The 25,979-nt window shown below is 33.3% G+C and overlaps 1 protein-coding gene across 3 annotated transcripts in view; it reads right to left on the bottom strand.

Annotated features, from left to right (window-relative positions):
• GBE1 (1,4-alpha-glucan branching enzyme 1) overlaps positions 1-25,979 on the bottom strand; it is a 289,236-nt gene that overhangs the window by 83,547 nt on the left and 179,710 nt on the right. For all 3 annotated transcript variants that reach the window (XR_006718266.1, XM_045501673.1, XM_045501672.1), the window contains exons 8-12: positions 22,697-22,812; positions 18,226-18,353; positions 13,812-13,910; positions 8,588-8,698; positions 4,270-4,441 (exon numbers count right to left, since the gene is read on the bottom strand). Coding sequence is in view for 2 of the 3 variants with exons in the window: in XM_045501673.1 (XP_045357629.1) it covers positions 4,270-4,441; positions 8,588-8,698; positions 13,812-13,910; positions 18,226-18,353; positions 22,697-22,812 (626 nt within the window). In the remaining variant the exon portion in view is untranslated. The remainder of the gene's footprint in view (positions 1-4,269; positions 4,442-8,587; positions 8,699-13,811; positions 13,911-18,225; positions 18,354-22,696; positions 22,813-25,979) is intronic.

The raw sequence follows: 25,979 nt of genomic DNA on the forward strand, positions 1-25,979 counted from the left end.
ACAGAGCCCCACGCGGGGCTCGAACTCACGGGCGGTGAGATCATGACCTGAGCCGAAGTCAGACGCTTAACCAACCAAGCCACCCAGGCGCCCCAAAAATAGTTAATTTTAATTGAAACTTAATTTAAATAAAAGTTAACTATGAGCTATGTGCCCCTGGCAATATTCTGAGTCTTGTATCTATATTAAATCACTTTACCTTCAAAACAATCCTCTGTGGCAGGCGCTGCTCCATTTTACCACTGAACAAAGGCCCAGAAAGGTAAAGCGTCCTACACAAGTCACACAGCTAGAAATCTTGGATCCCACTCAGATAGTTTTCTTAACCACTATGATCTACCTCTTCCTAAATGATATTCATTAATTATCCTTTGGTGGCTAATCTACATATTGACATAGATTCTTTTTTTTTTTTTTCTTAAATATTCTCAAACTGGAAATCAGAAGAAAGAGACAACTGACAAGCTGCTGTCATTTTCTGGCTGTACAACATTAGTTGTGTCTCTTTACCTTCGTTAATTACAGTTCCAGCAAAATGGGACTTGTGACATTGACCTAGCACACCTTAATACTTGTCTAACTTTCTCTCCAGGTTTCTTTTGAACTAAGAAAGCACTAAGTTAGATGATGCATATGAAAATGCTTTAGAAAGTATAGAATGTTATGCCAATATAAATTTACTTTTATCCATATTTATTATTTTATCTCTTGTATGATCAGTGATATAAAAATATAAAACATATACAAATAATTTAGCCATCCCTGCTCCCCTCTCCTGTATTTGATTCTTTCATATGACTGCATTGTAGAAGAATAAGAAATATAAATGTATTTATTCATAACTAATTAAAAAATAATCTAGCAAATAAAAAATTCACAGCAAATATTGTTCTGCTTTAAACAGAGTGAAAGAATTTGTTGAAATTCAAAATTGTTCTGCTTTAAACAGAGTGAAAGAATTTGTTGAAATTCAAAATTGAAGTATATAAGGCAAAAAAAACAAGCAAAACAAAACAAGTCAGCCAAATTGGTGTCATTCTGAAAAAAGTCAGTATTGGCCTTAATGATTTGTGATGAATAGAATACATATCTAAGTGCCTAATGAATTTATGTACAATGTTTTAATAAAAAAACTATAAAAATGTGTTGTTTTCTTTTCTTAATTCATTCCTCTTCTACTAAAGGAAAATAAAAAAAAAAAAAATCCAGAAAGCTAACAAGTTTAAAAATGCCTAAAATATGAATAAACAACCAGATTGCTCCTCAGTCTTAAAAAAATTTCTTAAATTGATCTTTTTAAATATTAATTTCTTATATGCCACTTGAAAAAAAATTACTCTACTTACAACTACAACTGGTGATTGCAGCTAATGAACTCCTGCTAAAAATATTACAAGGTAATATTTTATTTATATATACATCTACCTATTTATTACATACATATACATCTACCTGATATCCTTTTTTAGAAAAATGTGGAAGCCTTGTGATGTGCTGCTAGATATTATGCCAGACTAGTTCCTGGAGATATAATAGTGAATAAGATACAGATGACCCCTATTTTCACTGAGTTTTAAATTTACCAAGGGAGTCATATATTTAATAGTTTTTCAAATGTAATTTTGTTAAGTGCCATGAAAGGTAAGGATAGGGTAATATAAAAATGTGTAACAGGGGAAACTGGTGTAGCATGAGGCTTTAGGGAATGCTTCCCCAAGGCAATGAGATTTGCAGAGGAAGGATTTGGTCAGGTATGGGAGGGGGTGTTTGAGTGGAATGATTTCAAGAAAGGAGAACTGCAAAATGTATAGAGCTCAGAGTGGAAGGAGGTTGGTACATTCAGTGAACTGAAAGAAGGCTTGCTTGGCTGGAGCAGAGCAATCAACAGGGAGACCCACAGGAGACCATTCATGGGAGACTTACAGGTCAGCTGGAGGGCACTAGTCATTGAAGCCATTAAGCAGGACAGTGACATGATCAGGAAATGGAAAAAGAAAATATTTGAAGTCATGATAGCTCATAGGGAAAGATTTCATAAAACAACATCAATAATCAGAAATTATAGAGCTACTCGGAGATTATTGATTTTAATGTTTGCACAGAAATGCTAGATTTAGATAAGATAATAAGACAGATGGAATAAAAAAAAATAGGTGTTATACTGGTGTTAAACATTAGAAGCTATTTGTTTTAAGGACACAAGAATAAAACATCAAAGATCTTAGTTCTATATCAAAGAATAATTTCCAGATTAGATTTGATACCACAAATATGCTCACTTTATAGGCCTTATAGAAAGAGGTGTTAGAAACAATTATGTTTCTTTATTGTTACTATGGGAAGAGTTTCCAAAACAGAACAGATGCTCAGCCTGTCTTAGGAGGAATATATATTTCACAAAGCTTACGAGTTACTGAGATTTGTTAATGTCCTGGCTGTCCAAGACCCATTTTTACCATTATGGAATATACACCAAGACTCAGAGGAAATCATTCTTATTACGAATTTGCATCAGACCTTTCTTATTTAAAAGTTATCAACATTTATTTAACTAGGACCATTAAGCTCCATCATCTGTGGATAGACCATTTTACTCTGAAATTTGCCTGAAGGTTCTGTTATGCGCTTCAGGCTAGAACTGTCTGGCAAAGAAGGATAGTCTCAGGTAAAGGACTTTATTAAGTACTTCAAACTACTGACGCTCTCTACTCAAAGGTACAGCCTCTGAGTTGACAATGCTTACACAATTTCCGGACTAAAGCAGTAAACTGAGTCAGGTTACTAGAGTTCTTGAATGCAGTGGGTTTCTAGAATTAATGACATAGGACCGAATTAATGACACAGGACTGGCTGCATAAACTCAGAGATGTTCTTTTATTTCGGTTCTCTGTTTGGAAAACTGTTTCATTTCCACACATACAAGGAAGCCCTCTCAGTTTCTATTTAAGCTTAGACTGTAACAACTTAATTAACTGTTTTTATAAATGAAATGAAACATTAAAAAAATCTCACACTAAAACCTCAGCTCTCCTTACATGGTGACACAGTTATTTACATACGTTCATAGATTCTATCTTTTTCTCAGGATATAATTGAATGAATTGATTGTGCAACTAAGGCCTTACTAGGATGGCTATATTTGTGGACAATGTTCACAGAGTCAGGGAGGACCAGTTGCTTTTAAGCAACTGAGGATGATTTTACTTATGGATATCATGCCTGCAAAGTCCGCTCAGGAAACCTGGCCGTTGGCATGGCTGACATAGTGCAGTCCCTCAGGTCAGGAAGGTCACTTCCAGACAGTTTAGAAATATTAACAAATTTCTGTGATCCTAAGAGGAGAGGAATACACCCAAGGGTACAGTCCATACGGGTGAAATCTGGTGCATAAAGGGTTGGGCTTGCTAACCTCAAGTTAGCAAACAATAGAGACTATTTATTTATTTAACAATAGAGACTTTTAAAAGTCCAACCAGAGGTTCCTTATAAAAATTTCCAGATAGAAATGAATTAACTTGAAGCTCTAAGGCTTTTACTTTAGAAAAATAAGTCAGCCTCCCACATACACTTCCCGTCTAAAAATGATGAAATCTCCTAAAACCCAAATTCTCAAATAATCGTTGTTGACCAAACAGAACAGAAAATATTAGTTGATTTCTATATTGTAGCATTCAACATCCTTCAGACAACAATGACCTTGGAATATTCTTATTCTTAAAATACTGTTCTATTTTTAATATTAAAATATTAAATATTTTAATAAAATAGTCTTCCTATTTTTAAAATAAATACACATTTCATTTTTGTACATCACATATTCTTAGTCTTGGTTTTCACATTTACCATAGAAGCATGCTGGTGTACAATTACCTCAAAGACCAATAATCTTAGCTGAATATGTTATGATATGACAATGATATCTTTCTTATGTTCAATATGTGTGAACACTAAAGTAATAAAATAAACTCAAATGATGAAATTCAGAATAATAACGCTAAGCTTTAAAAATAGTTCACGCCACTTGTTGACAAACCATTACATAAAGTGCCAGCTATCGCTGTACTTTGGTATTGTATATTACTATAACAATGATCATACAGTAATCTAATTTCTGCAGTTTATATGTGACAGTGTATTAAAAAAATAAAGTTGTAATTTTTTATTTTAAATCTGAACAGCCAATTCAAAACATTCTATGTGATTTATGTTATATGTAATATTAGTTAACATTCTGAACACAGATGGGGTATGTGTTCAACTCCTACTTACCCATGAAATTGAGATAGCCTTCTCCACCGAGAGCGTGAGTAATGAGTCGAATCATTTTATGAAGCTGTATTCCACGATCAATAACTGGAGTAAACGGGGTCAGAACACTCATGTTGGTATACATTTCAGCATCCATCAACCAAAATGCCAGTGTCTTATCCCCAACTAGTGCCTATAGAAATAAAAGTCACTGAGATAAATGCAAAGAATAGGTACTAAGCAGTTTTAATATGCACTAGAGTAACACGTGATTACACAGGATGGGAAACCATCTAGGAGAGGGTGTTAGAATTAGTATTAATTTCATGTATTTTCCAATAGTTGCTTTCTACACTGAAGGTGAACTGGTATAATCATGTGAGCTGGTCAGAGATCAACGCATCTATTTTCAGGACTGGTTTTTATTTTTAAAGAGCTTACTGAAAACTCAGGATAAGCCGCTTAAATATTTGTTATATCAGAACTGATGCTTTGAGTTTTCTGAAATTGGAATAAACATTTATTATAATTGTTGAGAATACTAAATAAACTTTAAAAATAGTTTGCATTACCATTTTATTTGTTTTGAAAGAACGGAAGATTTTCTTAAAAATCGTTTCTATATATTTATATTTATGTATATGTATTTATATACATAAAATATGTACATAAATACACTAAAATGGACCCTATTCTCCTTCAGCAGAGGGTTGACAGCTTTTTCTTAAAACGTAAAATTTGTTTTCTCATGGAATCTGCCATCTAATCTAAAATCAGTTTGTTTTATTTATTTATTTTTTTTTATTTTTTTTTTTCAACGTTTATTTATTTTTGGGACATAGAGAGACAGAGCATGAACGGGGGAGGGGCAGAGAGAGAGGGAGACACAGAATTGGAAACAGGCTCCAGGCTCTGAGCCATCAGCCCAGAGCCCGACGCGGGGCTCGAACTCACGGACCGCGAGATCGTGACCTGGCTGAAGTCGGACGCTTAACCGACTGCGCCACCCAGGCGCCCCAGTTTGTTTTATTTAAAAAAAAATTTTTTTTAACGTTTTATTTATTTTTGAGACAGAGAGAGACAGAGCATGAACGGGGGAGGGTCAGAGAGAGAGGGAGACACAGAATCTGAAACAGGCTCCAGGCTCTGAGCGGTCAGCACAGAGACTGACGCGGGGCTCGAACCCACGGACCACGAGATCATGCCCTGAGCCGAAGTCGGACGCTTAACCAACTGAGCCACCCAGGCGCTCCAAAATTAGTTTGTTTTATATGAAAATATAACAGTTGGTAAATGGGGCAGGTAACTCAGAAACATACTGGGTAGAAGAGAGGCCTCTTAATAATCCAAAATTTTATGGCTAAAAATGGCTAACTAACACAAAGTGTGTTTTACTGACAAAAATAATTTATAGTGAAACATACAATAGAGCATAAACTGTAATCTCCTTATCCTATTATAATAATTTTCATTTTTAGAAAAATATTTTTACTTATATACCTATTTTAATCTCAAATCTATTTTGATTAAAATGATTTTTCTTTAAAATACTGTTTCAAGACTATCTACTCATTCTGTCAGTCTTGTCCTTATTTTGAGGGCCAAGAAAGAATTAGCTCCGAATGTGGCTGCTGGCACAGGAATTCTGAAAGTTTGATTAGATGGTAATTGTCATCTATCTTACTCCAGTTCAAATTATTTCACTTTATCAAAGTAGACTCTTTGTTCTCTGACTCAAAGGTAAATATTTTAAGTCTAAACATATGAAGTGGAATGTGTACAGTTACAGACTGAATTGTGTCCTCAAATTCATGTTGAAGTCTTAACCTCCAATGTGACTATATTTGGAGAGAGGGTCTATAAAGAGGTAGGTAAGCAAGATTAAATGAGGTCATAACAGTGAGGCTCCAACCCAATGAGTGGTGTCCTCATATGAAGAGAAAGGGTTACCAGGGATAAGTGTACAGAAGAAAGACCACGTGAGAACAGAAAGATGGCCATCTGCAAGCCTCCGGGAGAGGCCTCGGGAAAAACTAAACCTGCGGACACCTTGATTTTGGACTTCCAGAGCTGGGAGAAACACATGTCTGTTGTTTATACTGTCCTGTGGGATTCGGTTATTGCAGTCCTAGCAGACTAATACATGTACCAATAAAATACAGCTTCAATCAGACATACAACTCAGAGCGCTGTACAAACTTAGTTCAAAAATAGGCTCCATCGCTAAAACAGTTTGAAGATAACGCATAGAAGATATACACGTTAGTTAATAGATAATACTGGTTCTTAAACAATTTTGTCCTTTTCACTTGTTTTAAATTGCTTTGTTATATTCTTATGTGTGACTGGGTTTATTTCGTTAAGTTATGATTATATTACAAAATTATTTTGATAAATTCTGATTAGATTTTTACCAGGATGTCGATTTTTCTATAGTATTCATCTAATAAATACACATCTTTATAATTTTATCAGATTTAAGATTCAATGTATTTTTGCTTTTTAGAAAGAGATACAAAACTTGCATCTTTTTGTACATTACTGACAATTTGTCATACCGGGCAGAATTACATCAATCTTTAAAGTATGAAATAATTCTTGGTTAATCCATAATTTTCTGTACATTTTGGGAGTAAAACTACGAAAATAGTGTAGGTGTTGCATCCTTAATTTATTTAACCCATTCATTTACTCCTTCGTTCATTTATCTAAAATACATATATCTAGGGAGCTCAAATATGTTAAAATTGCTAGGAATTTGCAATATAAAGAATTTATGCATTTATTTTAGTTTTCATTATTATATATCTGGTGAGAGTTCCTCCACACTTATTATTACCTGTTTTTTTTTTTTAATTTTTTTTTTAATTTTAGTTCTCCTTTTTTTGGTAGGTATTGATTTGATCTGCTTTACAGCCAATTTAAGTTGAAAAGAAAGCACTGCTCTGATTTGGAAGATACAAAATTTAATATATGTTTACATCATGAATCAGCAAACTTTTTGTAAAGACTGCATAGTACATATTTTAGGCACTGGGGCTGCTTTCTCAGTCTCCACCACTTAAATCTACCATTATGCCTCAAAAGCAGCCACAGACAATACATAAGTGAATCAGTATGGCCATGTATCAATGACTTTTACAAAAACAGGCAGCAAGAAGAACTTGGTACATGGGCTTTAGTAGCTGACCTCTGGTCTACTTAACTGTTTCTTAATAATTAAAGGAGACAGCTGAAAATCTACCTGTTTACCTTAAATGGTCAAATTCTGCTAAAATAACAAGATTATTGTTTGAGCTTCAATTTCCTTGATGCACATACTGCAAATAATCTCAGAAATGTTTACTGTCTCCTTTATAATGTATACATGTTGTTTATGTTTATGAGGATTAATATGGCTTTAAATAGCTAAATGGCCTTTGTTCCTACCTTTATTTATGTTTATTGAACGACTACTAGGAGCAGTCACAGTGCTAAGGCTGGGTATATAAAGGTAATGGAAACAAATGTTCTGCCTAAAATGTGATGAAAGCATGGAGAACGAGGCCACTATTTTTCCCCATACAACTAGATGAAGACTTCAGGGAGAATATGACATCAGAGTCAGGGCAGGAGGGCTTCATAAGAGCTCCCCAGGTACACTAGGCATTTTCAGGTGTGTGGGGAAAGTACCTGATTGGAACAAGGATGACCTAGTCAGGAATGGGTGGGAATTTTATAGTCCTGAAGAATAAAATGCTTGGAGAGTTGAGCAGAGAATAAAGGTGGAAACTTTGGCTTGGGCCAGAATATGAGTGGCCTTGAATAAGAAGATCTAATCAAAAGATGTGGGTTGACAAAATGAGCTTTGCTCTTTGGAAAATATCTCAGGCTGAGTTAGAAAGGATGGGCTGAAGCCGGAGAAACAGGGGTCAGGGTGATTACTTAGCAAGAGAATTCAGTGATTGCAGGAAAAAATGATGAAAGCTTGTCAAAAGGCATAAAAGAAAACCTCTAGAAGGAAAACTAAAATTGAAATTAAAATTAACCTGGATCAGAACCAATATTCCTCTTGTTACAACAAAGGAAAACATGTAGGAGAACACTTGCAACTGTCATTTACAATTTTTTAATTACAGTTTTGCTGAGTAAAAATAGTACTGTGTTTTGAAGCTAGAATTTATAGATCTGTAAAATATTTTTTAAATGTTTTCTAAGTCTGAGCAGTTTTCACATAAAGATAGCTATAAATTATATTAACTGTATTAAACCTCAGAAATTTGTATTTGGATATTTTTGTATTAGATATGTTAATAAATACAGAGAGAGACACAATTAATTTATACACATATTCATTTACCTGATCATGACTCTCTGCATAAGCAATGCATTTTTCAAGGTAGCGTCTGTTTGTGAGTGTGTATACAATATTGCCCATATTCCAATCTTCATCTTTAAACTCTTTAAGTAGCTAAATACAAGAGAGAAAATAATTTGAATAAACCATTATAGTTCTTACTTTATTTAAATCACTATCTGAGGGCATCCATTACAAATCCAAATTATTTGACATATAGATACAAGTGCACCCACATAGCGAAAATATCTTAGGTTAAACATTTACTAAAATCGCAGATTTTATACAGACTGTCCAAATGACAGTGATGTGGTGTGTATGTGTGTGGGTGTGTGTGTGTGTTTGCTTTTGTGCAGATGGTTTGATCAGTGCACTTTAGGATTTTTTCAACTTTTTTCCCCCATAACAACCGCTACCTCTTGATTAATGACCACAGTGAAGTGTTATTGTGCAATATATCTGTAACTTTCAAAAGGGAGAGATATACTTGCTACATTTTTAGGTTTGAATAAAGAAAATTTTAGCAGGAATAATATTTTGTTCCATTCTTTTAAAAAAGTGATAACTAAAGAAAAAAAAAAACAACTTGAAAGTTTAAAGGCTAATTATCATGAAATAATTACCATCTTAGCAGACCACACACCTCTCTCTACTTCAGTCTCCAATCTGGTTTCTGCTGCATTTTGATGCAAATGACCTTGCCAAGACTGCAAATGATTAACTCTTGGTAATATTTTCTCTATCTTAGGCAAATATTTGCTGTACATGTTGAGTGCTGACTCTACTTTCCCATGAATGGCTTTTCTTCTTAGTCTACTAGAGTGAAATTCTTGATTGTTTTGTTTTCCCACCTCTCTAGGCATCTTGCAGGCTCCCCCTCTGCCTATCCTATAAAGTTGATGCTCCTCAAAGTTATTCCTAAAAATAGCCTCTTTCTTCTACCCAATACACTCTTTCTGCATGGGCTCATTAATCTGTCCAAAGTGTCAACTGTACTCTGATATGCAGAATTCCAAGACGGTCCCCATAATTCTTGCTCCCCCATATTTACATTTCTGTGCAGTCCTTTACCTAAAGTGGAGGTGGAACCTTGTAAAATATGATAGATGTCCTCTGAGGAAGCCATGAGGTAGCAAGTGAGTAATGTTTTAAGTTATCAAGATTGTGAAAATTTGTTACACAGCAACTAAAGCAAAACTGCTGCAGATTTTGGTACAAGAAATGGGATTCAGGCCTGTTCATATCTTCCTTTGTTGACTTTTGTTCTATGGAAGTCAGAAGTGCTTATCCATGTCTCATAATTTCAGTGTGAATTGTTGGGCACCAGACAGCAGATTGTGTTAGGCAGAATAATGGTCACCCATAGGTTGTTCACATCCTAATGCCCAGAACCTGTGAATATGTTCCCTTACATGGAAAAGGACTTTAGAAATGTGATAAATACATTGAGATGGGAAGATTATCCGGGATTACTTGAATGGGTCCAATATAATTGCAGGGACCTTTGTAAAAAAGGAGGCAAGAGTGGTCAGAGTAATAGAGAAATATGAAGATGCTACTCTGTTCGCTTTGAAGATGGAGGAAGGGGCTATGAGCCAAGGAGTATAGGTGGCTTTTAGAAAACTAGAAGCCTTTAGAAAAGGCAAGGGAACTAGACCACGAGAAGAAATGCAGCCTTGTCAATACCTTAATTTTAGCCTAGTAAGACCCATTTCAGATGTGTGACCTAAAGCACTTTGAGAACTATATAATGGCTAATTGGTGTTGTTTGAAGACATTGTTGTGGTAATCAGGTACAGCAACAATTTGACACTAATGTATGGACCTACACAAATATGCCCACTTAAATTTGACTAATGTGCAAAGATAATTCAATGGAAGGATAGACTTTTCAAGAAATCACGCTGGAAGAACTGGAAATCCACAACAACAACAACAACAACAACAACAAAAGGAAACTTGAAGTAAGGAACTAGGTCTTACACATTTGTTGCACAAAAATTAATTCAAAATGGGCCATGGACTTCAAGTGCAAAAGTACAAGTATAAAATGTTTAATAGAAAACATAGGAGAGTCAAAGAATTCTTAGTCTTGATACCAAAAAAGGTCCCTGTAAGAAAAAAAATGATAAATTGGCCTTCATCAAATTTATTATAGACAAAGAACTTTTACTCTGTGAAAGTCCACATGAAAAGGATAAAAAGATTAAGCAACAGACTGGGAGAAAACATTTGCCAACTTCATATCCAACAAAAGAGTTTATAGATTATATAAAGAACTCTCAAAACTCCAGAGTAAACAAATGATCTAATTAGAAAATGGTCAAAAGACATGAATAGACATTTTATCAAGGAGGATATATAGAGGGCAACTACACACATGAAAGATGTTCATCATCATAAGCCACTAAGAAAATGCAAATTAAAACCACAGTTAGATATCACTACACATCTATTATAGAATAACTAAAACAGGTGCAAGGATGTACAGAAAGTGGATCTCTCCAACATTCCCAATGGGCATGAAAAATTGTACAGTTATTCTGGACAAGTTTCATAGTATCTTAAAAATTTAAATATCCATCCACTTAAACATCCAACTACTATATGATTTAGTAATTGCACTATTTGTCATTTATCTTAGAGTAATTAAATTTTATGACCATACAAAATCTGTACACAAGTGTTTATAGCATCTTTATTTGTAATAGCCCAATCCAGAAACAATCCAGATGTCTATAATGGGTGAATGATCAAACAAAGTATGGTCTATCCATACTATGGAGTACTACTCAGCAATAAAAAGGAATGCACTACTGATACGTGCAACAACCTATATGAATTTCCAGAGAATTTTGCTGTGTGAAAAATGGCAATCCCAAAAGGTTAAATATTGTATGATTTCATTTATATCAGATTCTTGAAATGAAAAAAAAATTACAGAAATGGAGATCAGATTAGTGGTTGCCACAGATTAAAAAGTGATTGGGAAAACATGAAGGAACTTTATGGTGATGGAGTATTTTATATCTTAACTATACCAATGTCAGTATCTTGGTTGTGGTACTACACTATAATTTTGCAAGGTGTTACCACTTGAAAATACTGGTTTTCTCACTGTATCACAACTGTTCTTACAACTGCGTGAGAATCGACAATTAAAAAACTTTCTATAATAAAAATACAAAGTGCTCAGTAATTTTTGGTGGAATTAATGTATAAATGAATGAATTCAATTAACCACTTATCTCAATTTAACATAAAATGGTAATAAAAGGTAGGTAGGTAATAAAAATGATAAAATAAAATAAAAGGGATTGCAGCAAATTTGGCATATTTAAGATAGGCAAGTATTTGTTCAGTAAATGATTAAATATGATTAAATGTGGTATTCCAAACTACTGATTTTGAACAATACAAGTAGAAATAATTTGCTTTTGAACAACAAAAACATGAATGAAATCTAGCATTCTGATTTAACTCAGACCCTATGGGGAAATAACAATGAATGCCATATATTCTGAGTACAGCTACCATTTGGATTAATACTCCTGTGTACCTTTTGAGGAAATAGTAGTCATTTATGAGATTATTTTTTTAAATGCACAAATTACAAACGTAGGGGATATCACTGAGCTTTTTATAATATTATTTTAACTTTCTCTTGTCTTACTAACTAGGGTTCCCACTTTGGTGGTGCAAAAAGATTTTTAAATAATTACATAAAACAGAAGATAACATCTGCCTTTAGACAATTCACAATCTAAGAAGACATGATGGTCCTAAACATAGGACAGTATACTTTTCCATTTGTATGAGGTACTAACTAGTACAGTACCTTGAGCATACAAGGTACTAAATGTTTTGTAAATTAAATTAAATTAAATTAAATATTTTTTAAAAATGTCATCATTGGTAAGAGAAGGAAATACCCACTGTGGGCTATGAGTGATGGGAATAATTCTAGGTTGATGTACCCCTTGAAGTATTCTTAAATCTGCACAAAAACTGATGGAGGCTTTTCAGTAGGAGGTGAGAAAAGTAATATTTGGCACTTGTGAGGGGAAAAAAGTCTGCATGGAAGATTGGAAATCTTAAAAGATGGTGGGTAAAGACCTGTACACCAAGGTGAGAAAATTGAAGACCACACCATTTTTTTTTTTAAATGACAGATATAGAGCAACTTTCTCAGGTATTAAAGCTAGAACACATATTTGTTTCTTTGATTTTCAGTCTAATCATCTCTAGAAAACATTTGCTTTTTTGACTTGACAATGTTTAGGAATCATTATAAATGGACAAGCAAAAATTATGTTGGTAAAGATTTAATGTCACAGTTGTGTATTGCACAAATTGCCTGGAGAGTACAGGGAAGAAAGTTAAGATAGGATTACAATAATTAGTTCCTTCAGAGCAGGCTCCACGGTTTTTCTATCCAAGGTTAAACACATCTACAGTTCACGGTGTACTAAAGGGCTCATCAGAAAACTGATTATTTGATACAAATATGATTATTTGATACAAATACAAAGCTGACTCCTTATGCATATTCAGCCTGTCATCAGGGACATAGCCACTCAGAGTGTTCCATGTCAAATCTAAGTCTATATAAAAACAATGGTCTTTTAGGCAAATATTAAATAAAACAAAATATAATCGAAGTTACTTAACTATAGTAAAATTTAATACAATTTTATTACAAATAATGTGCAAGGTGTCATCTACAATTATGCATTCCTAGTGCTTGGCACACGGTAAGGATTTCTAAATGTTAAATAAAGGAATGGATGAATCCAAATCTGCTGAGGTAAAAACATACTATGAAGTAAGTAAGGGGAATTAAGGAGTAACTTTTACATTGATGAATTGCAGGCAGAAATGGATGCTTGATGAAGTTGAATGTGTTTTATACAGAGAGCACTGAAGTTTCACAAAACTGCAATGATAATGCAAAATTTCATATACAGAGCTCACGTTATATTAATATTTTCTCCTTGCCTAAATAACACAAGTATGAATACTTTAAACTAGAACTTTTAGAAGTTTGTAAAACATCTTATTAAAAAGTATAAGAATCAACACACTAATGAGAAAATTTTTTAATACTTCAATTATAATGGTTATAACATTTCTAACTAATGATCACAAGTTAAATAAAGCAAAGAGATAAAAAATAAACCAACAAAATACATAGTATTTTTAGGGAAAAAAATGCATAAAATCTTACCTGGATCCATTTATCTGGAATTGCCATAGCTAATCGATAGTCAAAGCCGACTCCTCCCTGGGAAATCGGAGAACAGAGAGCTGGCATTCCTGACACATCCTAAAACAAAGTCATCAATAGTATCAGTTCACATTGTTCAAATTCTTAGGAAATATTCTTTTGACAGTAGAGAATAAATAAAATAAATAGCCCCATAAATAAAAACAGTACAAGGAGGCATATCTTTTTGGAGTGTTTTGGTAGCATAATTGTAAAAGTAGTTAAGACTATAATGGGAGGTTTCATTTCCCACTAAGTTTTTGTGTAATTCTTTTCACTGCAGGACAACTTCAATCTCATGAGGCATTTTTTTCATTTTTTTCTTTTCCTTCGTATGACAAAGAGAACAGAAAATAGTAAAACGATTACTGCTAAAACATAGTATCTTAGACTTACTTTTGAGCCACTGTATGAACACTTAGCTCTTGCTTTCAAACACAAAAATACATGTGGCATATATCTGCTGTACTTGTTCTCTCTGCATAAAGTACTGACATGGAGCGTATTTTGTGAGCATCTAGCTTCTGATGAGATAGAAGACTTAGTATATTAAGAATGAAGCAATAAGATGGCTTTCACTATAGTCAGTCACACTTGAAATGGATCTAAAGGGTATCTAGTGGACCTTCTTCATCTAGAAGACACAGAAGCTGAAGCTCACTCAGGTGAAGGGATTTCTAAATATATGCTTCTCAATGACAGAGTCAGATGCCAGGCACTTCAACAGAGTATCTTCCTCCTCTGTCATGCCACCACTAGATTACTGATGATTGGGAAGTTAAAAAAAAAAAAAAAAAAGATGGTATAAGGAACCAGATGTAGTAAAATATATTATAATAGCAACTCTGGTCTCACGTGAGACATGTATTAGCAATTCTAAATCTACAATATCTTTGAAATCAATTCTTCTCCTTTGCTCCATTTCTACAACCATCATCCTTCTTATTTAATCTTCATTACTCCTTGCTTAGACCATTATGCTCCCAAAAGGAATTCCCATCTCCAGTTTCCCTTCACACTAACTGCTGCCAAAACAACAGCTTATGAGACAGCCCGCTATCACTGCCCAACAATGGCTTTCAATAGCCAACAATCAAACACTCAAATTCTTAAGCTAAAGATTCAATTCAACAATCATCCTTTAAACACTGACAAAATAATTTCCTATTTGATTATCTGCCTCCTTACGTGTTGTTAGAATGTAGGATCCATGGGGCAAAGGTGTTGTTGTTGTTCACTGATATATGCCAAGAATTCAGAGCAGTAGGAGAGTAACTGGCATGAAGCAGGAACTCAATAAAATTTGATGAGTGAATGAATAAAGGCACTGTCAGGAATTTAAAGGTAAATAAGGCAGAATATTTGACCTTTGGGATCCATAAAGTAAGACCTAAATAAACATATACACACTTATTATCATGAAATGATAATGCCATATAGTTGTTACAATTGTTAACTAAAGTACACAGAAAGCAGAAGGGAGAAGCCTACATCTTTCCAGCATAATTTCTATTATATTTCAAGTACTAAATACATCAACCATTTTGAAATATTCACTCTTCCCTGTGCTTGTCACAAGCTTTTCTATGCATGTCACTGCACAAACTCTTCCTTGTATTATTATCCTTACTTTCTAAAAAGACTATTATACACTCAGAACTCTCTGAAATTTAACTCAAATACTTTTTCATCTACAACACCATCCCCAAATTCTTCCCACAGAAAAGGTGGAAAAAAGAAATATATAATCTCTCTGGACTTATAAAATACTTTATTAATTGCTTTTTAATGGAAGACAGATACACTTAAATACAGTGCATAGTGGAATACATCTGTAAGAAAAAGAAATATTTGTCAATAAAATCTTAGTTCTACATAATATTTCATAGGTTATAAATGTAAAAGGAGAAAAAAGTGAAAAGGATGCATGCTTAATAGAAAAAAAAAACATTTTCAGAGAAGTTGTATCTATTATATATGTCACATTTTCACTGATACAGTAGGCATTTAGTTTGATTCCTTACAAACATTGGCTGTATATGTTTTAAATACCAGGTACTCGTGTTAGGCACTGGAATTATAAACAAAAATGCCTTCACAGAAGAGTTCTCATGAGACTAAGTTTTCCTAAGACTGGTGATAGGCTGGTATTAAAGATCAAGATATTTTTTTTTCTCAAGAAACATTAAGGTGCATTCTATATTTGCTCTAAAGGTAGTTTTAGGAAATACTTTGATAGGAAATAGAATCTGCTAAGAAAAATATTTGGACACCACTTGGTCTTGACTTCTAAAACTGAATCCTTAGAAAGCTACTCCATTAATATATATGAGATATTTGCAGTTCTCTTTTGAAAGAGGAGAGTTAATGACTATGCTTTTAAAAATCTTAAAAAGAAAAAAAAAAGGTAAACATACAGGCCACTAAAATAAATATATTTTAAATATAAAAAAGTTGATACCTACCAACATAGAATATAAAAATGATTATGTGTTCCAAATAAAGTTAAAATAGTTTTTATTTTTATATTTAAGGATCACTTATGACTATACCAAAGGGAGAGAAAGCCTCAATCAAAAAAATATTTTTAATTAATATACCAAATAGAACCATGGGAAATGGTAGGTATATTCTAAGAAAAAAGGTTTCAATTTTAATAACTGTCATTGTAAATAAATTTAAATTTCTACTATAGGACTTTATATAAATTGCATTACTTATTTGTTACACCATATTCCTTTCTTAAAAAAAAAAAGTTCATGAGGATCAATTTCACATTTTGAAGAGACTCCCACTAGACAGAAAAGTGATGTACTGAAATTGAAGTAGTTTTCAACTTAAGCAGAATAAATTGAAGACACATCTTGTTAAAAAAAAAATCTAAAACCAAGTAATATAAAGTAGACTAAAGTCTCAAAGTTTCATTGGTAGAAACACTGGATAATCAGACAAGGGCTCCCTAGATGATGAGACTATTTTACTTGAAATGAACGGAGAGATCAATGTAACAATTTTACATTTCATGTATTAAATAATTGCTTCTTTTTCTTCAGTACCCAATTTTGATTTGTGCTGTCATTAATTGTTTATAGTAATTTTTCACTTAAACTATCTCTGCTTTGAATTGCCATAAACATAATCGACAAACTTTTTTGATGTTTGACAGATAAAATAAAACTATATAAAAGACAAAATAAAAGTTTAAAATACACTCTGACATTAAAAGATATTCAGTGCATAAAGTATTAGCAAGATTTGTAAGATATGACTGAATTTAAGTAGGTAGGGAGTGTGGAATAATACAGGGTAATCAAAATGGTATTATAATTGTGTGTTTTAAAATTCTATATAAAAATTTATTCCAGAAATTTAGGATCCACTGCTCTGGTCCTAGAACATATTTAGAAGGCAAAATGTCTGAAGGAGGTAACTGTTCTCTATCCAGAGATAAACAAGGAATCATTCCACCTAGTTGAAGATTCGGGGTTTTGAGAAGACATGGATAGAAATAAGTCTATACAAATAATAAATACCACAGGAAGAAGGCTGTCATTACCACATTTCATGCCCATGAACTAAATGCCAACAATGTGAAAATACAACTGAACTCTGACTCTTCTAACGATATTCTTGCTATTTTTATATGCCAACCGCCACACTTTTTACAGAACAGTTTTAACATACTAAATTCAATTTTAATAATAATTTCTAGTAAGAGGACTCAGAAAACCAGAGGGATTTTAGAACTAAATCTAAATTAGCATAAGCATTTAACAAACTTCTTAATTTATCACATTTATCACCAAGAGGGGAATTGTCAATTATGCATATACCGAATTATATCATTACAGTGCAGCTTTGGGACAGTTAATCATGAACCTTCAGTAATCATGAATAACTAGTGAACATTTGGCAATCCAAGAGCAATAACGTAAACAAGAAAGGTAATCGCATCAGAACAAGAGAGACTTCAGAGAAGCTTGCAGGCAGCGATCCATGCCATCTCTAATGATTAAACCAGGAAAGAAAAAATAAATAAATAAGCAGACACACGTTAATATTCAATTCTTTTCTCTGCTGAAGGTCTCACGGTGGAAGGACCTGTCCACTGATTAGGATATTTTACTTTCTAACCATTGGCATTTTCTTTTTTAACAATGGAATGATGACCAGTAATTAGTGCACACTATCTCCTAATAGAAAAACACTGAATTCTAAATAATGTGCCACCCATACAAGATAGCTGCACTACGGTCAGGGTCCAATTCCAGTTATGCAATTATTGACAACATGAGATTAATCATTCAAATATTGTATGCCAACAAAATGTTCTATATTAAAGGGGTTCAGAGGGTAGAGATCATTATGGCTTTACCTCAGCTACTGTTATAGAATCGGGATACAATGTGTGAACCAAATGATTTGCCAACATGAGATAAATCAAGGCATCTTCATCAACTTGAAGTCCAAAATATTCATGGTAATCACCTGAAAAAGCTTGACCTAGAGAACAGAAAATCGATACAGATGCATTACGTTAACATGCAAGTTTCAACTCAGCACAAATGCCCCCACCAATTAGTCTATTGAGATCAGTTTTGTTATCATAGCAGAGTGTAATGAGCCTTAATAGCACATAATATTATCATCAGCAAATATATGTTCTAACTTAGAAAAGTACTCCGTATCAAACATTCAGAATTCAGACAATCCTGCAAATCAATTTTTGCTTTTCAAAAGCAAACAAAGCACTTTAATTGAAAGTTTGAATTTAATTTTAACATAATTTTGAAGGAAAAACATGAAATGATACCAAAGGGAATTCTAGATTTCAACTTTTAGATATATATTTTTTTGCATGTCAAGAGATCCCTGTGAAATAAAGAAAAGCAAATATGAAAACCATCATAAAATTGAGACAAAATGTTTATATTATTTTAAATATGTGCTTCAATTTATGCCATACAGATTTCCTATGATGACAAAAAGATTTTAACATCCTCCAACTTCCTTTTACCTTCTCTTCCCCCACATCCTAATTTTGGTTGCTTATAGTATGTATCACTTATTGGGGTTATACTATTTGCTTTCTATTCTTTGAATTGCTTACTCATTTTTCATTAAATCGAATTAGTGTTCAACACCTGCCTTTCCCCCAACCCCCCCCCCCCGCTTCCCTACATCAAATTTTTTATTTTGACTCATTGTTTTTTCAGTTTGCTGGATTCCATCACTATATGGTATTTTCTGGAAGTTTTATTCATCAAGCTCTTTCAAATTTATACCTGAATGACAATTCAATTATCAATTTTCGAGTCAAACTTTGTTTCCCTAAGGATTTTGTAGACATTGCTGTTAGCAATAGAATAGTATGAGTTCAGCCATTGTTTTCATCTATACAGGTATATTGCTTTTTCTTCCTAAGATGTCATATGCTGAACTTCTTTTTATCACTGAATTTTATAAATTAAACACTTTTTGTCTTGATGTTAATTGCTTTGCCTCATTTCCCCCCCAACCCCCAATTCATTTCCCTAACTCCACAATTCCTTGGAAGATACCAAGGCCTCAGAAGAGAGAGGTTCTACAGGGAAATATAGGAGTTGCATATGTAATCTAGAAGGTGTTGTAATCTAGGAGAGGCTCCTTCTTAAATTTTGCCATGTTTTCCTTTTTCATTCCTTAAGTCAGTTTCTCTCCAAACTGGAAGATATCAGTGAAATCTATCATGTTTTAATAGATACAACTACTTTCCTAGAAACATTTCATGGGGGCAGCACCATGCATGATTAAGAGCAGATAGCAACACACTGTGAATATAGCTTCATTTCTTGGCAGCCACTTTTCAAAATTTACAAAGTCCTTGTTTCAGACTGGTTGTTGCTTGGTAATATTTGGCCATTAAAAAATAATAATTATTCTCCATGTTATCTACTAAGCAATTAGGATTCCGTGATACCATTTCTTTGCGCAACTTTAAATTTTTTTTTAATGTTTTATTTATTTTTGAGAGAGAGAGAAAGACAGACTACAAGCAGGGGAGGAACAGAGAGAGAGAGGGAGACACAGAATCTAAAGCAGGCTCCAGGCTCTGAGCTATCAGCAGAGCCTGACACATGGCTCACATGGCTCGAACTCACCAGCCATGAGATCATGACCTGAGGCAAAGTTGGACACTTAACTGAAGGAGCCATCCAGGTGCCCCTCTTTGCACAACTTTTAAACTGAAGGTCTGTGATCAATGATTTTAATTACAAATTCATTTATAATTAAATTTTAACTGTGAACACCTCTAAAATATACATATTTCCTACAGTGTTTAATATGCAAATGAATCCACACATTCACAAAGGTTCTCATTTATTTTTTGTTGTTGTTATTTTTTTCTCATTACAATTGCTGTCATGTTCACATCCTATGGGTGCTGCAATAAACTGTTTGCTTAAAAATATTTTATTTCTTTCACTAGGACTTCTAGTGCTGTGCTGAATAAAGTAGTGAGAGTGAATCTCCTGTCTTGTTCCTGATCTTAGGGGAAAAGCTCTCAGTTTTTCACCACTTTTAATATTTGCAGATGACATGATGCTATATATAGAAACACAAAAAACTATTAGAACTGATAAATGGATTTAGTAAAATCGCAGGATACAAAATTAATATACAGGAATTTGTTAAATTTCCATATACCAATAATGAATAGAAAGAGAAATTAAGAAAACAATCCCATTTAGAGTGGCAGTAAAAAGAATAAAATACCTAGGAATAAACGTAATCAAGGAGGTGAAAGACCTGTATTCTGAAAACTATAAAACACTGATGAAAGAAATTAGAGATGACATAAACTAATGGAAAGCTATTCCATGCTTATGGATTGGGAGAAACGATATTGCTAAGGTGCCCATACTATCCAAAGCAATCTACAAATTCAATGAAATTCCTATCGAAATATCAATAGCATTTTTCATAGAACTAGAACAAATAAAACCTAAAGTTTATATAAAACCACAAATTACCCCAAATAGCCAAAGCAATCTTGAAAAAGGAAAACAAAACTGGAGCTATCACAATCTCCCATTTCAAGGTATACCACAAAGTTGTAGTAATCAAAACATAGCAGTGCTGGCACCAAAATGAACACAGAGATCAATGGAACAAAAAATAGAGAGTCCAGAAATAAACCCAGACTTTTATGGTCAATTAGTCTATGACAAAGAAGGCAAGGATATTCAGTGGGAAAAAGGCAGTGTGTTCAATAAATAGTGCTGGGAAAACTCAACAGCTACATGCAAAAAAAAAATGAAACTGGACTCCTTTCTTAGATCATATGTAAAAATAATCTCAAGATAGATTAAAGACCAAAATGTGAGATCTGAAACCATAAAATTCCTAGAAGGAAACATAGGCAGTAATCTCTTTGACATTAGACATAGAAACATTTTTCTAGATAGGTCTTCTTCGGCAAGGGAAACAAAAGCAAAATTATACTACTGGGACTACAACAAAATAAAAGGCTTTTCACGGTGAAGGAAACCATTAACAAAACAAAAAGACAACCTACTGGATGGAAGAAGATATTCGCAAATGATGTGTCTGATAAAGAGTTAAATATCCCAAAAATATAAAAAAACTTATACAACTGAACCTCAAAAAAACAAATAATCCTGTTTAAAAATAGGCAGAGGACATGAATAAACATTATTTCAAAGAAGACATACAGATGGCCAACAGACACATGACAAGATGTTCAACATCACTAATCATCAAGAAAATGTTAATCAAAATCACAATGAGATATCACCTCATACCTGTCAGAATGGCTAAATAAAAAACGCAAGAAATAACAAGTATTAGTGAGAATGTGGAGAAAAAGGAACCCTCGTACACTGTTGTTGGGAATGTAAACTGGTGCAGCCACTGTGGAAAACAGTATGGAGGATTCCACATTGCCCCCCCCCAAATTAAAAACAGAACTACCATATGATCCAGTAATTCCACTACTGGGTATTTACTCAAACAATACAAAAACACTAATTAAAAAGATATATGCACCCCAATGTTTATTGCAGCATCATTTACAATAGCCACGATATAAAAACAACCCAAGTGTCTACCCAGAGAAGAATGGATAAGTTGTGAATATACATACATATACACATACAAACAATGGAATATTACTCAGCCATAAAAGAGAATGAAATCTTGCCATGTGCAACAACATGGATGGGCCTAAAGGGTATAATGCTATGTGAAATAATTCAGTCAGAGAAAGACAACTGTCATATGATTTCATTCCTATGTGGAATTTAAGAAACAAATCAAATGAACAAAGAAAAAAGAGATAAACCAAAAACCAGACTCTTAAATACATAGAATAAACTGATATTGCCAGAGGGGAGGTATGTGTGGGAAACAGGTGAAATAGGTAAAGATGATTAAGCATACACATACTGTGATGAGCACTGAGTAATGTACAAAATTGTTGAATCATTATTTTGTACACCTGAAACTAATCTAACACTGTATGTTAATTACATATGAATAGAAAAAAAAAATAAATGAATGAAACATATTTAAAAGAAAGCTATATAGTAAGGATAGCATATTAAGTAGATATATTTCACAGAAAGCATTATCTCTTATTTACTTATAAAATGTATTTATTTCTGAACTCTTGCCAAAAAGGAATCAGAAGTCTCTAGAGAAAAGATATACACATTGGAACTAATAAAAATCAAGCTAACACTAATGGTCATTGCAAGCTCTGAAACTGAACCCCAAACCTGGTTTTAATCTACCAGTAAAAAAAAAAATCATTATTTGCATCTGTAATATATCAGTTTACCTACCCATTCCATGGTGATGATACAGCATGGATGTAACACCATCAAAACGAAATCCATCAAAGCCATATTCTTCTAACCACCATCTTATGTTTGACAGAAGGAATCTTAAAACTTCCCAGCTATAGTATTAGAAAAAAATATATTTAAACGCATTGCATATTGTGGTTTCTTTAGTTGTTATACATTGTTTGCTAAAAGTATTAATTATAAATTTCTATCTTAGGAATCATGATGTTCAAAGAAATATATCACTTAAAAAACAGAAAACCACTAATATTTATCACATTTGTTTGATGAAATTCATTCTAAGGATTATTAAATTTTGATAGTTGCAAAATCACTTAATACCTAAGAAAAATTGAGAAAGAAATGTCTAAGTTGGGTCCAAAGTACAGGGACTCTCTTGTTCATACCTATGTCCTCAGTAACCCTATAGTGATTACTCCATAGTAATGCTTACAACAACAACAGTGAAAAAAATCTATTACTCATCTCTAAATTTTCAAGATTTTTCATGTAATACATCCAGTACATAGTTCTTCCTTTCAGAAAATATAATGTAATTATCATTAAAAAAACTGCCTTCAATAAGAGACTCTTAAAAACTGAGAACAAACTGGGGTTGATGGGGGGTGGGAGGGAGGGGTGGGTGGGTGATGGGTATTAAGGAGGGCACCTTCTGGGATGAGCACTGGGTGTTGTATGGAAACCAATTTGACAATAAACTTCATATATTGAAAAAAAATAAAAATAAATTTAAAAATATTGAAAAAAAAAAGAAAAACTGCCTTCAATGGTTGTCTGCTTAAAATATTTCCTCCTTCTACAATTTGAAACAGATACATTAAGAAAAAAAAAAGACTTAAAGTCAACTACATGATAACCAATATTACATTTACTAGAGTATTGTTTTGTGAGAGTAAAGAAAAATAAATCTAATTACTAAAACACACATATATAATAAAGTAAAAAGTTTTACTAGTTGGAATCCTACAACCATAAAAACAGAAGGAAAACAAAGAACTGTTACAACTCAATTAAAAACGCCACACGAAACAAGCCTATTTCGGACAACTGAAAACAAGGCATCATCAATTAGTACTTTCTTTAGTCATACAGTTATGGTTGAGTTCTTTATCTTATTATAACTCTGGTTTTAAGACTTTAATACCTCATTTAGCTTAATGACAAAGCAGTTATAGTGAACACAAATCTTTAACCCAGTTAAAATTTATGTATTTTTTTTAAACTGTCCATATATTAAAGAGCAATCTGACATAAGTGGAGATTAAGTCATCACAATCAACTTCGGAACAGTAAATCCAAACTTTGGGGAAAGATGAGTGTTGGTAGTAATTAAGTGCTTTAAATAAGCTACTTTGAGTTTTGAGAATTTACTGAAAGTTAAAAAAAATGAAAAAAAAACAGAAATACATGTAATCCGGTAGATATGAAAGATAGCCAGGAGGCTTTAGATTGCTAGGTCCAAGCCATGATGAAGGTAGAATTTGCTAATGTTCCTAAAAATGCATATTCATTTCGGAGTTAAGTAAAAAACAAAAACAAAAACAAAAAAAACATGTTCAACAAAAAGAAATTAATAAAAACAAAGAGGTATTCTACACCTGAATGAGATCAAAATTACTCTATTTTGCATAGGACTAATTTCTATACACTTTTTGAAGTTTTATTTAAATTAACAAACTTGATTTTTAGAGCCATTTGGTTCACATTAAAATGGAAAGGAAGCATGTCTATACTTTTCAACCAAGTTGAAAAGTATATACTATATGCTATAGGAATACCTCAGAAAGAGGATGTGAAGCAATTTGCAATCATTAACACTTTGTAAACAATATTTTGAAAAGGATATACTTTTCTAATTTGGATGTTCAACTTGTAATGTATATTTTAGTCATAAAGGTAAACTGAAAGATATTTTTAGTCAAAAATACCCCAGAGTAGAAACAAAAACCTGTTTAAATGCTATACACCTTGGGTAGATTAATGAAGATACGAATATGCAAGCCAAAGATCACAAGCTGTCCCTGGGCCTTGTCTGTCATGCACTACTATTCTGTTGCCTTGCAGAGTACTTCAAGTTCTTACTTTGAATCCCTGGAGATGGAACATGTTACTCCCAGCTCTTTCCAGTCTTTACTACTCTGCATTTTCTAGTACCAGCCCTATTTACTGATTTATATCACTGGCTTGGGTTTATAGACCATTGCTGTCAATTTCTAATATAAATACTACCAACTGAGTGTTTTCTAGGTAGACACAGGTTCAAATGTAAAATCTGTGTCCTAGTATCTGCAAAGATAAAAGAAAAAAGACAATAATAGTGCAATCCAATAAAAATGAAAAAGGGAGGCGATGTGAATTTCATAACTGAAAAGAAAGCATTGCCCAATATCACAAAGTTGATAAAGGGCAGCATTATTAAATGGCCTAATGGTTCCTGTTACTATACTATTTATTCTCTTCTTGACCGAAAACAGTAATAAAACTTCACATAACGTATTAAAAGAAAAAGACAAACTTAGTTGTTACTACATGATTAGACAGATTCTTGGCATGGATGAACAGGAAAAGAATTCCCTGTGATATCTGAAAAGAAATGACAATGGAGCATCTAAATTAACAAAATCTAATGGGTTAAAAAAAGAACTAAATTCTATATTTTATTTTAATTTTTTCTTTAACATTTATTCATTTTTTGAGAGACAGAGAGAGACAGAGTGTGAGTGGAAGAGGGGCAGAGAGAGAAGGAGATACAGAATCTGAAGCAGGCTCCAGGCTCTGTACTGACAGCCCAGCGCCCCACACGGGGCTCAAACTCATGGACCGTGAGATTATGACCTGAGCTGAAATCCAATGCTCAACTGACTGAGTCACCCAGGTGCCCTAAATTCTATACTTTAGAGTTTAAAATGCTCTTAACCTGGGGCACCTGGGTGGCTTAGTCGGTTAAACGTCTGACTCTTGGTTTGCTGTTCAGGTCATGATCTCACAGTTCATGAGTTCGAGCCCCACATCTGGTTCCATGCTTACAGTATGGCGCCTGCTTGGGATTCTCTCTCTCTTCCTTTCTCTCTGCCTCTCCTCTGCACATGTGCAAACTCTTCTCTCAATCTCCTGAGACAATGTCTAAACAACATCAACAATCCTAGGGGAAAAAAAAATCACTGCAAAGGTAAACTGACAGGAATAAATCAAATTTGTAGTGCTTTCAAAATAATTTATTTTGTTATGTTTTATAAATCATGGATGAAGCATAAAATAG

This window comes from Leopardus geoffroyi, chromosome C2 (genome assembly GCF_018350155.1).
Source record: "Leopardus geoffroyi isolate Oge1 chromosome C2, O.geoffroyi_Oge1_pat1.0, whole genome shotgun sequence".
Lineage (NCBI taxonomy): Eukaryota > Metazoa > Chordata > Mammalia > Carnivora > Felidae > Leopardus > Leopardus geoffroyi.